Source organism: Aethalodelphis obliquidens, unplaced genomic scaffold (genome assembly GCF_003676395.1).
Source record: "Aethalodelphis obliquidens isolate GAN/ISIS:26980383/991018 unplaced genomic scaffold, ASM367639v1 scaffold38, whole genome shotgun sequence".
Lineage (NCBI taxonomy): Eukaryota > Metazoa > Chordata > Mammalia > Artiodactyla > Delphinidae > Aethalodelphis > Aethalodelphis obliquidens.
The window spans coordinates 11,730,989-11,745,409 of NW_020837982.1; the positions used below are offsets into that span (position 1 = coordinate 11,730,989).

General features: G+C 60.0%; 1 protein-coding gene across 4 annotated transcripts in view; it reads right to left on the reverse strand.

The window, feature by feature from the left end:
- Window positions 1-464: 464 nt before the first annotated feature.
- The window catches only part of PIK3R5 (phosphoinositide-3-kinase regulatory subunit 5), a 73,424-nt gene continuing 59,467 nt past the window's right edge, over window positions 465-14,421 (reverse strand). The window contains exons 6-19 of one of the 4 annotated variants that reach the window (XM_027131046.1): window positions 12,670-12,739; window positions 9,780-9,954; window positions 9,035-9,188; window positions 8,308-8,391; window positions 7,343-8,030; window positions 7,067-7,223; window positions 6,632-6,757; window positions 5,984-6,109; window positions 5,733-5,826; window positions 5,474-5,550; window positions 3,074-3,167; window positions 2,879-2,961; window positions 2,321-2,433; window positions 465-2,216 (exon numbers count right to left, since the gene is read on the reverse strand). In XM_027131046.1, coding sequence (XP_026986847.1) covers window positions 2,069-2,216; window positions 2,321-2,433; window positions 2,879-2,961; window positions 3,074-3,167; window positions 5,474-5,550; window positions 5,733-5,826; window positions 5,984-6,109; window positions 6,632-6,757; window positions 7,067-7,223; window positions 7,343-8,030; window positions 8,308-8,391; window positions 9,035-9,188; window positions 9,780-9,954; window positions 12,670-12,739 — 2,189 coding nt within the window. In that variant the 3' untranslated portion in view covers window positions 465-2,068. Of the gene's footprint in view, window positions 2,217-2,320; window positions 2,434-2,878; window positions 2,962-3,073; window positions 3,168-3,596; window positions 5,003-5,473; window positions 5,551-5,732; window positions 5,827-5,983; window positions 6,113-6,631; window positions 6,758-7,066; window positions 7,224-7,342; window positions 8,031-8,307; window positions 8,392-9,034; window positions 9,189-9,779; window positions 9,955-12,669; window positions 12,740-14,421 lie in introns of those variants that run through there. The other 3 variants (XM_027131045.1, XR_003438032.1, XM_027131047.1) reach the window with 3 other exon arrangements.

The following is a 14,421-nucleotide window of genomic DNA, read 5'->3' on the forward strand; positions in this document are numbered from 1 at the left end:
TCCCCAGATGTCCTGTAGATGTACGAGCAAGACTAAATGATCACAGCTGTAGTCCATCGAGCATTAGGCGTGCTTTCCTGTTTGCAACAGCTAGCTGATACAGAGCTGAAGTCTCTCACGGTTCCTTCTTCCCCCGTCCCACGTGGTTGTGCTGGAAGCCTGGTGCTTCCCTACTTCTCCCAGGTCACAGGTGTCCTCCACCATCCCTTCACCTCCTTTCCTCTCCCTACCTGTGAGCCAAGTCTAATAACAGCCCCAGGTCCAGAGGGTCAGCAAGGATCTCACTTCCCTTCCTCTCGGCAGCACGATGAGGCTTACGCAGAAGATTTCGGCACAAGTGTATTTTTGATAGAGAGGAAAATTACAAAAAGATAAAAACAACCCCCCAAGAATCTTATTTCCACTCTACGTGAAGTGATTGACGTGAACTAGCCAGCTGGTGGGAAAATAACTAAGTCATTAAATCCAAGAGGAATCAAGTTTTATTTGACAATAATATTAAATTCCACTCGTCTATTCTTGAACAACTCTCAGACAACCAGCTCACACAACAAAAAATATTGAAGGTATACTGCCAGCCACTGTCTGGCGCCTGAAGCAAGGACAGATGGCCTTGACAGCAGACGGGGGACCACATGTGGTCAGAGACGCTCTGACCACTTCTCTCAAGTCCTGAGTACTCTGGGCTGGGCTTTCGTGGGCTCCTGGAAGCCCAGAACCTTCGGAGCAGATGAAGCCGGAGCAGGATGGGAAGGAGGGGTTCTGTGCGGAATACAATTGTCTCGCTTCCGTGGTGACTTTCTCCACCTCTACGAGTCCAAATCCCGGGCCTGGGCCCGCCCTCCGCCTACCATCCTAGCCCACATCAGCTTCCAGCTTCTCAAACCACTGCAACCCCGTAGTTAAAACTTTGGGCTCTCACGTTGTATCAGCCGTCTTCCCCTCAGCTGTCCATCCTCTACTCCTCTGGGAACTTGCCCAGGCACAATGGTGCCAGTGAACTGTGGGGCTGGAAGATTTCCCACACAATGGAGTGAGGTGGGAAGTGGGGCACAGGGGCCAACCTGGGAGACGAGGAGGTGAAGGCACGTGTGCAACCCTCCTCTCACCCTGGCGAAGGCAATTCCTCCTTCGGAGGGTAGAACTGAGGGCTCCTTACCCCCTCGGTCTGGGTCCTGCCCCATCGGTGAATTGGAAAGGAGGGAATGAAGAGCATCGCGAGAGCAGCGAGAGCATCCCCTCCCCAGCCCCCGCCCGACAGGTGAGTCAGGGCTGGAGGGGCGACGCCGCTGACCTTTACTGAGGACCTGCTATGAGCCTGCGGCTGAGCCAGGCGCTTTGCAGACAATTTTGTCTCAGCCTTTTAAGGAGGTCTTGTATCCCCCATCTCAGCGCTCAGGAAAGGGACGCTCGCAGAAGCTAATTCACTTCCTTCTGGTCATTTAGCTAGAAGGTAACTGAGCCGCCACTGAATCTAAGCTCGTCCTGTCTCCCAAGGATCTCGATCCAGAAAGAGGCTCCAGAGAGAGAGAAAGGGGGTGTGTGTGTGTGTGTGTGGGGGGGACAGGGGCGTGGGAGGGGGGCGACGGCACTGAGGTCAGAAGAGTCGCATCTGCGTTTCTACCACCTGAACCCCTGAGTAGGGGGACTGAAATCCCAGACTCCAAGGGCTCCCCAAGTCCCTGACAAAGTAAGGGGTGGGCCTGGCCAAGGGTTGGGGGAGGAGGCCTAAACCACACCCCAGAGCACCAGAGCCTCAGATCCTTCTTCTAGAAAGGATCCTAGACCACACTAGAGGCCAGGCCCGCCCATCCTTCTCATTTCTACCTGAGGGATCTGAGGGGCTGCAGGGCCAGGCCCCTCCCCCTAATGCCTGTTTCTTTCCCAGACAGAGCCCGGAGGCGCCACCAACCCCCTAACCCCTGCCCCCTGCCTGCTGCAGGGCCCACAGCGGGACCCTGACCCAGCATAGGGTCGTCCAGTTCTCCACGGGGAGCGAGGCCCTCCAAGAGGGAGGGGCTCCGAGGAGGCTGCCCCCGGGCTCGCTGTCCAGGCTGGCGCCGGGCCGCTAGGGCAGAGCTCCACTGAAAGTCATGATGGGCAGACAGAGCAGGGAGCAGAGGTCGGGTGCCGTCTGCGCCTGCAGGTAGGAGGGCCTCTGGGGTGGGGGGCAGAGGCTGCTCGTCTCCGGCTTGTAGCAGGGGGAGACCTCACACCTGTGGGGCAGGGCAGGTGTCAGGGCAGGCCTCCCACCCCTCCAGCTCCCTCCAGGCCTCTGGGTGGGTGCTGCAGCAGAGCCGGGGGGCCCCCGCTTTCCTACCTGACCACACTCTGCAGGATCTTCCTCTCGTCCTGGTCCAGGCACACGGCAAAGGGGCAGCCGTTAGAGCCGATTATCTGCACCTTGTCCACTTTGACCTGCGACGTGCTAATCTAGAAGGAAGGCCCGGGTCAGCCAGGAGCCCTGGCCCAGAGCTACCAGCCTCCTCCCTTGGAACCGCCTGACGGGGCCCAGGGGGTGGGGCAGGAGCTCGGCCGCCAGCGCTCCAGGCGCGATGGGCGTGCAGGGGACTGGTCCCTCCATCGGGCCCCGCTTCCTCCCCAGCCTCTGCCCTTTCTTGAGTCTGGAAGGAGCAAGTGTCCTGGGAGGAGAAACCCCACTGTCCTCACCGTGACAGCCCGGGTTCCCTGACACAGAGGCCACTCCGCCTTGGACTCGGGGCTGCCCTGGAGGCCACCACGGAGCCCCACAGGTGTGCACCCTCCCACCCACAGGCCCCAGCACAGCCCTTGGACACCCCCCCATACACACGCACACGCACGCACACGCCCAGTAAGTCTCCCGAGGGGATGACAGAGAGGAGAGGAAAGCTCTTACCTGGTTGAAGCCCTTCTTGGATTTAGGGTTCTGCCTTTTCACCACTTCTGTCAGGTTTAGCGTCAGGGCCTCCGTGCTGGAGTCTGAAGGGCAAGGGTGGCTCAGGCCAGGCTCAGGAACCCACGCCCCCTCCCCCTCCTCCCCTCCACCTTCCTGTCCCCCTCCCCTCCCCTCCCCCTCCCCCTGCCCCCTCACCCAGGTCCTCCTGCTGCCGGCAGGCCTTGCTAAGGTTGACGGAGGTGCAGACCTTCTCCATGTTACTCCAGCGACTGCGTCCACTGATGGCCCCCTGGGGAGGCAGCAAAGCCAGACCCTCTCAGCGGCATGCCCGCCCCCCAGTGCCTCCTGCCTTCTCTTTGAAGAAGCGGGTCCAGGCCGGCCAGCGACAGGGCGCCGCCTGCAGCCAGCACACCCAGGAAGCTCGCTCTCATTCACCCGAGCCTGCCGGGTTCTTCACCAAGAGCCCCTTGACCCCTATATAGACCTCACTGGCTCCAGGGAGGAGCATCAGGTCACTGGCTTGGTCCACAGGTCAGCCTGGCGACTGGGTCGTAGGGTGCGAGTGCTGACAACGTCTCGAGGGGTGGTCTGAGGATCTTCTGAACCCCGAGTGAGGGAGAGACAGGCTCACGGGCAGGGGATCCCAGGCAGAGCTGGGCCGGAGCCCCCTCTTTGGGTCTCTGTCTGAATGTCTCTCTCATCAGGGACCTCCACGTTGCCAAACCCACAAGCACCCTCAGTCCTCGGCTCGCCTGGCCTTACAGGAGAATGCATCCCGTTCACTCCTCCCCTCTCCTGGGCGGCCGCGGCGGCACGCTCCTGGCTTCCCCACCGCCAGCCTGGCTGGGGCCTCTGCTTTGCGCGATCACCCTCCTCTGCCCCCATCACAGGACGCAGGTGTCAGGAGCTTCTCCTGGGGCCTCCGCTCTGTTATTCCTACTTTCTCCTTGAGGGGGCCTCACCCGTGGCCCTTTCTCCATGACCACCTACACACCCATCTCCACATTTCACCTCTGAGCTCAGGCCCACCCTCCCACTGCCTGTTCTGGTCTCTCCTTCCCTCTCGAACCCACTGTGCCCCACACCCACTCCCCCACTGGAGCTGGGCTTCTTCTGAGAAAATGGTCCTGTCAGTCGCAGAAGGCTGAAATCCAGGAGTTGGAGCCTCTCCTTTTCTGATCCACCCCTAAGCCCTGCTGCTCGTGTGAGTCACATATAACCCCCATTCCCTTCCTCCCTAGTGCAGGCTGCCCATGTCTCTCGCCTGGACAACCACGGGAGCCTCTGACTTGGCTTTCCCACACCCGCTGGGGTCCACTCTGATATTCCCCACAGAACCACCACAGGGGGCTTCCAAACCTCAAATCTGATCCTGCCACACCCCAAACTGAAAGCCCTTCACAGGATACCCATTGCTCTTAGGACGAGGACAAAACTCCTCTCATTGAACCAAGGCCCTTGGCATTCCAGCCCTGCCCATTTCTTTAGCTTCACCTCATCATCCTTTCCCCCCAACACTGTCTCTGCTCCAGCCCCTCTGGTCCTCCTACAGTGTGCCCTTTGATGTTCATGTTCTCCCTCACCACAGGGCCTTTGCGCATGCTATCACCTCTACCTGGAGGGCACGTCTCTCTTCTTTTCCTACTTAACTAACTCCTGGTTTTCTTTCCAACATTGACTCGATGGCCCTCCTTAAGGAACCTTGTCTAACTTTCCTCACTGGGTTGAACAATCCCCTTAAGGGTTCTCACAGAACCCTTTACCTCTCCCTCATCTGTTCGTCACAGTTGTAATTATACATGTTGTGGCATCATCTAACCCCTCCAGACTGTAAGAGCTTCGCTCACTCTCGTGAACGCTCCTGTGCCATGAACAACACCCGGGACGCAGTGGGTGTTTAACAAACACCCGGAACACAGCAGCCAGCGAGTGTCAGTGCCCCTGCCCACCTCCTCGGCCACTACATGGAAAGAATCCTATCGTCTCTATCCCACCAGCCCTTTCGTTGCCTTGTCATCGCTTGCCACTCTTTAATATCACCTTGGGCACTTTTTGTCTCCTTGTTTACTGTCTGTCTCCCTCCTCGAGAGAAGTTAAGAGGGAGGGCCTGGCCCCGCACAGAACCTGACATGAGTAGGTGCTCAATAAATACCTTTCAAATTGCTGAGGGAGGGAGGGAGGCAGGGAAGAAGGTAGGAGGCTGCCCGTCCGGGAGGTGGGCCTGTCGTGGCCCAGAGCCGGGGTGTGCTCATGGGCTACCCCCCCAGCTCCCCCCACCAGGCACAGCAGTCCCTGCCCTGTTCCTCACTCTGCCCCATTCTCACCCCCAGCCCTGAGGCCAGGCCCCAGCGCTTCACAGAAGGGCTGAGCACGTTCAGCAGTGGGGAGAACCCCGGGGCGGGGGCAGCTTTGGAGGCAGAGCGGGAGAGGGAGGTCCACCGCCTCTCCTTCCCCCTTCTCTCAGCATCCAGGAGAGCCTGGGGAGCCTGCCGCGGCCTTCCAGCCTAAAGACCACCTGGGGAACACAGGGGGCTGGCTCTGGGGAGGCGGCATGGGGAGCAGGTCCCAGAGGGGCGGGGCCCGCATCAGTCTCACCTTGCTGTAAATAATCTGTAGTGTTAGAGGGATGGCCTCCCGGTCACCATCGATGCCCAGCCGCTTGCTGCCAGGACCTGTGCCACACACAGACAGACCCTCTGCTCCTTCTAATTCCAGTGCCCTTCACAGACCCTGGGCTCTGCCTCCCTGCCCGCTTCTTGTCCCTCCTGCCCCACCGCCCTGGGACCCCTCCTCCCCAGGGCGCCCTCTCCGCTGTGTCAGCCCCCAGCTCCGCCTCCACTGGGGCTCAGCCCACCCGAAGCCTTGATGGCGCGTGTGGCAGCAGAGTGACCCAGCTCCAGGGAGTGGATGAAGATCTCTGTCGTCTTCTCCCCGGTGATGAAGGTCAGCTGGAGAGGGCAGGAGCGTGGGCGTCAGCGTGGACCTCCAGGAGGGGCCCCCGGCACAGGCTCCTCCAGCACAGGGCTGCTGGCTGCCCGGGTGTGGGAGCAGCCCTGCAGCTAGTCTGGGGGAAGAGGTGGGGCCAGGCGGCAGGGCAGGCCTTACCTCGGTCTGATAGACCTGCAGCAGCACCGGCCGGGCAGCGAAGCGGCAGTAATAGAGCAGCATGTCCGCCAGGATGGGCAGCTGGGCAGGAGAGCCCTCCAGGGGCCGGGACTCAGCCTTCAGGGACTGCTGTGGGTTGGGAGGGCCGAGCCCGAGCCCGAGGGACAGGTGGACAGAGAGGGAGAGAGAAAGGGAGGATGAGAGGAAGAGAGACAGACGTGCAGACACACAGAGGAGAGATCCCGAGGCAGACAGGGCCAGGGAGGGGCACGGTGAGACGGGAGCAGGAAACAGAATGGTCAAGGGAGGACCCACAGCCTGGCCTCCGCCCCTCCCTCACTGGCCCATGGGCCTCCAGGGAGGCTCCGGCCGAGCTAGACAAAGCTGGGAGTTGAGGAAGGGAGCTGAAGCCTAAGGCAACTGGACCCTCTAGGGCCCCTCCCTCTCGGTGTGGTGACCCCTCCCTGGGCCCCCGAGCCCTGGGTTCAGCTCAGCCCTGCTTCCACCCACCCTCCTTGCTCGGTCCCACGTGAGCCCTGGTCCTCCAGTGGGGCCGCAAGCTGGATGTCCCAAACTAGGGCCTTCAAAGCGAGGCTGGGTGACCACCGACAGGGCCCTCCACCTGCACCCAGGAAAGCGGCCGCTTACCTGGCACAGGACTTCAGGGGGCAGGTGCATGAGGCCCAGCACGTTGCGCTCATACCAGGGGTCGAGCATGCCGAGGTAGTGCGAGATGTCATTGGTGCTTTCCTCCCAGGGGGCTGCACCCAGCTCCTGGGGCGGGGGCGAGAGTCATTCCCGGCCACCCGGACGCCTGCCACCCTAGCTTCGGGGCCCTGGGTGGCACCTGCAGCCCCACCCTGAGCTTCTCTGCGCCCTTGGAGAGGTCTGACAACTCTCAGTCCATGTCACACAGCAAAACGTGCCCCCGCCCACCGTCGGGCCAAGTGCAGGGCAGGGACCACGCCCGGGACGGAGGCCCAGGCAGGAGGCGGCAGCCCCTACACACCCCCTTCCGGTGCCTGGGGCCTGCTTACATCTCCTCGCTTTGCCGCCCTGCTGGGCCCAGGGCCGGGGACCTACCGCAGGGCCGGGGTGCCTCGGGGAGTCTGTGGGGAGCGGCGGCGTCTGGGTCCGAGGGGCTGGGCTGGCGCTGGGCCCGCAGCTCCGCTTCACGGGCACGTAGAAGAACTGAAGCTTGAAGAACCGCGTGAGGAGCGGACGGTTGCTCTCCAGCCGCCTGCCGAGAGGAAGATGGTGAGAAGGGAGGCCCTTGGTCCCTCTGGGAGCCCAGAGGCCGCCTGCTGGCACGCCGCCCCTGCTGCCCAGGGCAGACCGATGCCCCGTCTCGGCTCTCACCGCAGCTTGCTGTACGCCCGGGCCACCTTCCCCGAGATCCGATCGGAGCCGAAGACCACGACTCGCAGCGTGGAGGCCCCGGGGTCCTCGTCCCCGCTCAGGAAGGGGCAGCGGCGCTGGTGACGGGAGGCGGGGGCCAGGGCCCAGCCGGGCAGCTGGGAGCCGAGCTTGTGCTGGGGCAGGGAGCGGGAACGCTGGGCCCGGGACTGCGCCGGGCCGGCCAGGGGGCTGCAGGGGCTGCAGAGGCTGCCGGCCCGCCGCAGGGGCGGGGCGCCGTCCGGGCCGCCCTCCGGGGTCCGGGAGTCCCTGCGCAGCACCAGCTGGCTGGTGCTCTTGAAGAGTTTATAGATCCTGTTGAACTGCCCGGGCCTGCGGTGGGCCCGGCGCTCCTGGCTGCCAGGCCTCTTGGGCCACTCGAACGAGCCGTCCTGGCTGTCCTCCACGTAGCCGCTGTCCATGCCGTCAGAGAGGCCCGAGACGAAGGAGCTCAGCAGCTGGTGGGAGAGGCTGGGTCCCGAGGCCTGGGACGAGGCAAGGGACAGGGTGGAGTCGTGCAAGGCTGCCGAGCTGGTGGAGAGCAGCGAGTCCCTCTCGGCATGATGCCCCTCGGTCTCCACGTCCTCCTCGTCCCCCAGGATTCCCGGTTGGAGCAGCTCCTGTTCCTTGAGCAGGATCTCCTGCAGGATGTCTGCAGGCAAGCAAGGGGAGACGCCGTCTGGGTGTCCGAGCCCTTGGAACCCCTCTTGCACACCCTTGGGCGGGGTGACAGGCTGAGACAGGATGAACTTGGGGAGCAGAGGGCAGAAGGAGGGCAGAGGGCAGCCCAGTGCCCTGCCCCCTGCTCTGCTCAGAGCCTGCTCAGGTGGGAGGGCTGGCAGGGGGGTGGGGTGAGGGGCAGCTGCAGAGGAAGAGAGCCCGGGCAGTCTGGGGGGTGGGCACCACGAGGGCCCCAGCGGGCTGCTTACCGAAGCTGTCCTGGCTCCAGCTGTAGGTGTAGCACCTGGCGACAGGGATGGGGATGGTACGGAGCTTGCCAGGTTGTGCAGTGTCTGCAGGAACGAGGGAGGGAGGGGCAGGAGGTGAGGGCTGGGTAGAGGCCTTGAGATGGGCCAGCCCAGACCCCCCGTCTTGGAGGAGAGGCCAGAGTTGGGAGAGGACCGGTACAGGACACGCAGCCGGGTGGGCCGAGGCTGAGGTGGAAGCTGGGATGCCTGGCCCGCGGCCAGAGGGCTTCTCTCGAGCCCAGCAGGCAGATGCCCTTTCGTGAGCTGCACGAATGTGGCCCAGTCTCAGCCTCCGCGCCTCTGGTTCGAACAGGAGGACCACGGCGCCGTCTCATCAGGCATCCCTCCTTCTACAGTAGACGTTTCCCAGACCCACCGGGACAAGGTGGGCCATGTGACTGAGGTGGCTCAAAGGGGTACGCTGTCTTCATTGTGAAAACGAAGCCCCTTGCCCTTGATCAGCACTCTTTTCCTCCTCCCCCAGGCCGCCCCAGTGGCGATCTTGGCAGCCCAACCCTAACCCTGCAGACGGGAGCTGCACCCTCGGGGATGCTGGAGCCAGGAGGTGTCAGAGAACCTGGGTCCCTGAATGATTATGTGAAACAGAAGCACCAGGCCGACCGGGGCTGCTCACCTGGGGGGCTACCAGGGCCACAGGGGAAATGGGCCTCACCCCCCAGAGCCTCACCTAAGGCCCCAGGGAAGCCGGCTTTCTCCCCCACCGCCTGCAGCTTGGTTCTGAGCCACTGCCGGGCCTCTGCTGCATCCCCGATGCCAGATGCCAGTTCCTGTGCTTCGGCCGTCTCCGTGAAGATGTCCTCGAGCTCTGCCAGGGTCTTGGACTGAAACCCAGGGGGAGGCAGGCTTGCTCCCGAACCACAGCTCGGCCGCCCGACTTCTCGAGCTCCCGGTGACCAGTCCGTCCCCAGCCTCATCGCCTGCCACCACCCACGGCTGAGCAGGGAGCCAGGCCTCTCACTCAGTCCCTATTCTCCAGAAGTGGTCAGAAAGAAAGGCCCAGAGCCAGAGCCCTGCAGAGTTGGGAGGGACTTCAGAGCTCACCGCTGTGGCCCAGAGAGGGGAGGGCGCTGCCCAGGGCCACACAGCTGACCTGTCACAGAGCTCGGACTAGACCCCAGGGCTTCCAGCTTCAGTCTAAAGCTCAGTCCTGTACCACCCAGCCCACGCTGGATTCGGAGGCTGTGTCCAGCCCCACTGTCTAGGGTGCCACCCACCTGGGTTAGGACCCAGCACAATAGAAACCTCCCAATCAATGAGGCCAGCCCTCCAGCGACTTCCCCGCCACGTCACTCGGGGCGAGGGAGGCCAATGGACCCGGGCCGCGGAGAGGGACCAGAGAGGGGACCCTGCCTTTGCAGAGAGGTGCTCTGCCGGGAGGGGGCGGTGCTGAGCCCAGGGTCCCAGACACATACCTGCAGCTGGCAGTGCAGACCTGGGAGGTCGCAGTGGGCCCCAAAGGTGGCCTGGAAGGCGTGCAGGAGCAGGGTGGTGTAGGCGCTGTGCGGGGAGTGCCCAGGCGTGCTCAGCTTGTCGGCCACGGTGAGGAACTCGGCCTGCACCTCCACCGGGTTCAGCAACAGTACGGTGCTGGGGGACACAGAGGACCGGCCATGGGTACTGGGCGCGGGGGCGGGGAAGGGCAGCCACAGAGCCCACGTGGGCCCGGAGGCCAGGAGAGAGGTTGGGGGCTCAGGGGTCCCAGTTCCAAGGGAAAAGCTTATGATTTACTTTTGAGTAGTTTTCAGCTGAGGTCTTCAAAGACCTTTTAAAAATTGAACTCGGGACTTCCCTGGCGGTCCAGTGGTTAAGACTTCTCCTCCCAGTGCAGGGGTGAGGGTTCGATCCCTGGTCAGGGAGCTAAGATCCCACATGCCTTGGGGCCAAAACCCGTCCCCCGCCCAAAAAAAAACACAGAAGCAATACTGTAACAAATTCAATAAAGACTTTAAAAATGGTCCACATCAAAAAAATCTTAAAAAACTGAACCTAATTTTCACAAATAAATTCTACCTTAATTTTTACATAAAACATTTTTCCTACTGCGAGATGACGCAGAAAAGGATTGTATTTTAGGTGAGCTGACTGGAAGTCAGGCGGTCATTTTGGGAGGGGACAGCGGGACAGCCACATGCCGTCGTGTGGTGTGGCCTGAAATTTCAGCCCGAGCCCTGCTCCTCAAGCCAAGGGTCGGGGTGTGGGGTGGCATCTGCCAGGAGGAAGGAGAGCGAAGTCAGGGCCGCATCTGATTCCTCGGCTTACAGGGGATGCCCTTTCTAACTTGCCAAAGCCCTCATGCAGGCCAGCATCGGGCTGGGGGAGGGAGGGTGCATCCAGCCACGCCCCACCCCCGCCTCCTCTTCCCCTGGACCCTGGGCTCCCTCTTGATCCCAGTGTTTAAATGTCTTCATCACGGAAAATTTCAAACATACACAAATGTTAAGAGAATCGTGAACCCTGAGGATCCATCACTCAGTTAACAGTTAACATACGTCTGTTCGCATTTCACCCCGGCCAACCCCCATCACTGCATTTTCTCGAAGGTATTCCAGCCATCGCGGTATTATACCTGTAAAGGCTTTTAGTATGAACTGCTCACACTTGCTCTCGTTCTCTCACAAATCTGTGCTGTGTTTAAACCCAGTGCCAAGAAGCACCAGGCAGGTGGCCTTCCTGCCAGTGGCTGTGGACAGAGGTCCCAGAGCCGGCCCGGTGGCCAGGGTTCAGGAATGGGACCAGGCTCTGTCAGAGTTCCCAGGGTTTAGGAAGGATCTCATTTTGATTTCTCTATTTGTAAGAAAAAGGGATCGGGCTCAAGTAAACGGTCCCTCACTGAGCCCTCCTCCTTCACCGACTGCTGGATCATACCCTCATGGACATGCATTGAGCTCCACTGTATACAGGACCAGGCCAGCCACACCCGGGCCCTCACCACTTGCACCTCCTCTGCACGCCTGTTCCCAACCTACAGAAAACCAAAGTGAGACCTACTCTCTGCTCATAGCTCTTTCTACGAACCTGTCCGTGCCTCAGTTTCCTGATCTAAAAACTACCTTTCTCACAGGGTTAACAAAAGGCCTGTATGATGGAGTGATGCCTGCAACAGTGCCCGGGGCTCAGGAAGTACCTAGAAGGGTGTTGGCGAGAATCCACCGTTCACCTGCCTCAGCCCTCTGGCAGGGTCCTGCTTCCTTACTAAGCCAACATTTACAAGACATTTTTTATGCCCTTTCTGTCTCTCTCAAAATCTACCACTAGCTTTTCTGTTTGTTTTTACCGAGAAGGAACTCAACCAACGTTTGCTCAGTGAATGTGCTGTGAAACCCTCAGACTGAGGATGGGGGGGTGGGGTGACTAGAACTTCTGAGCTGGTGGAGGCTGGGGTCTTCAGGCACCCACGTGCTGGGAGGCTTGCCGGAGGGTCCTTGGAATGGAGGCTTCCTCTCTAATGCTTTTCCAAAAGGCGGGGACCCAAGAGTGGGTAACTAAATCACTTCAGGGATTCACAACCAGAACAGCCTTTTAAGTGAAATGGACTAGAAGAGATCAGAGCTCATCCTTGGGAGAAGGTGACTTTCATTTCCTAAAACTTGTCTCAGCTGTGTGTGTGTGTGGGGTGTGTGTGTGTGTGTGTGTGTGTGTGTGTGTGTGTGTGTACACACCAGGCTTCCATATAAAATGCATTTTTTATTGTAGGTCCCAGTCAAAAAAGTTTGGAAAAACGCTGTTTTACTAACAGGCAGAAAGACATTATGGAAAGAGCCTTGGCTTTTGAGGAAGTCTAAGGCTCAAATCCTGACTCAGACACTATCTGAGTGTCCTTGGGGAAGTTACTTGGCCTCTCTGACCTTCAGTTTCCTCATCTGAAAATTGGGGGTAAAGTAAGGTAATGTATGTTCGCTCAGCACCTGGCACAATCAAGGCAGGTGGTTTTTTTGTTGTTGTTTTTTTTTTTTTTGCGTTACGTGGGCCTCTCACTGTTGTGGCCTCTCCCGTTGCGGAGCACAGGCTCCGGACGCGCAGGCTCAGCGGCCATGGCTCACGGGCCCAGCCGCTCCGCGGCATGTGGGATCTTCCCGGACCGGGGCGCGAACCCGTGTCTCCTGCATCGGCAGGCGGACTCTCAACCACTGCGCCACCAGGGAAGCCCAAGGCAGGTGGTTTTAACCTTTTCCATTTCTTTTTTTCTCTAAAAGACTCAGACCCAATTAGGAATCTGATGAAAGACGCTTAGCCCTGAAAAAAGAGGCTGTGCACAAAACATGACCCCACCCCCCAAACTCCTCCCTCCCCAAGAGCACTCACACAGTGGAGCTGCGATGACTCCTAGTGGACAGGCCCTGCTCAGCCCTCACCAGTCGCTGGTAGGAGATTCCTGTGGCCAAAAGAACAAACACAAAAGAACAGCTCACGGACTTACCTGTTCCTTCAGCAGCCATGGCCCTGCACCTCGCAGGAGCCTGGCTCTGGAGAATCTGGCTGGGAGTTCCCGGATGAGGGTCAGGACAAGGGGCAGATCAGGCCCATTGCCACCAGGGTCTTTAACTGTCTGATTCCCAGGCCCCACCCGCCCTGCAAAGCTTCACTCTTCAGAGACTACAGGGCAGGGCACCCTGGGAGGAGACCGAGGCCCCTGAAGCGGCCGGGTCTCCTGCTATCCAGCTGGTCCTGGTTCCGTCCCCGCAGACCCTGTCCCGGGTGACCTCCTGCAGTGGGTGTGCCAGACACCCCTCAGCTCAGCCTCAGCTCCGGCCAACCCCCAGCCTCCCCCTCGGCCTCCCGGCCCCGCTTCCCACATGCTCTTGGGGGGCCCTCAGGGGCCCGTGGTCCTGCCCGGCGCTGTCCCTCTCTAGGGCTGAGCCTCTGCACCAAAGACCCCCTCCCCGCCTTCCTCTCTGGCCTCATCCACCTCTCTGTCACCTCTGATTCAAACGTGCTGAGAAGAAACTAGCCAGAGCTTTCCCTTTTTCCCTGCAACTTGACTCAATTCTGTAGCTGGAGAAGTACGTATTCAGTTCTGCGTCAACTATGCTGAGGCTGTTACACAATGGCTTGCGCTCCTCACTGATGAGGCTGGGATTCAGGGGGGCAGGCAGCCTCCTTGTTAGAGTCTGGACATCGCCACAGGGGCCCTGCCGGGTGTGGACCGGGGTGTGAGCTGGGAGCAGAAAGGCTGCCCCTCGGAGGAGTGAAAGCCAAGACCGGGGTTAGAGACGGCTGTGAACAGAAGGGCCCTGTCTTTTGTTTAGTAGATGGCCGAACATTTCCAATTTACAGTATTCCAACTTAGGGCCTAATTGCTTTGCTTTGGGGGCCTTTCACTTGGTGTGTCTTCCAGGTAATTGTCACATGTTTAGATGTTAATGTTACGTCTATTTTGACAAGAAAGTCCCTGAAACAGGGATTACTATGAGGAATCAGGACGCCATCTGGTGGCCGCTCACAGACACGAGAGAGAAAAGTCCCCTCGTGGCCCCTTCAACGCCCAACAAAGTGCTGCAGGAGTGTTCCCCGCACCCCAGGTCTCCCTACCCCCCAAAACACACAGAGAGCAAAGTCTTCTCTTGACCCGTCACACTTTTCTTTTACCAGCTAATGGTTTTAACGGGTAACGCACGCCCTGCTGACCCGCTGCCGGCCCCGCCCCATTTCTGACCCTGTGAACGCCCCGCCCCCATTTCTGACCCCTGTAAACTTAGAGCAGGCCGGGGCCACACTCCCGGGGGTGCTGTTGACCACTTTCTCCTTGAAACCTGCTCTTCCCTTTAGTCTCCATGACGAGGAACATCCTCTAACATCCTCTATCTCTCCACCTGCGTATCTTAGGATGCTTTAATGGTGTCATCTGGGGATTATGGCATCATTAGCGCTGGGAGCTGCTGTTTGCTTGACTTTGTTGTATTAGTGGGGGACCCAGAGGGCGTTGTTTCCAGAGCTGGTTGGCCGGTGCTGAACAGCCCGGATTCGAGCAGCATCAGCTGAAACTCTCTACCCCTCTCCCAGAGACACCCATCAAATTCCCCGCTCCTTGGATTTTTTTTTTTTTTTGCGGTATGT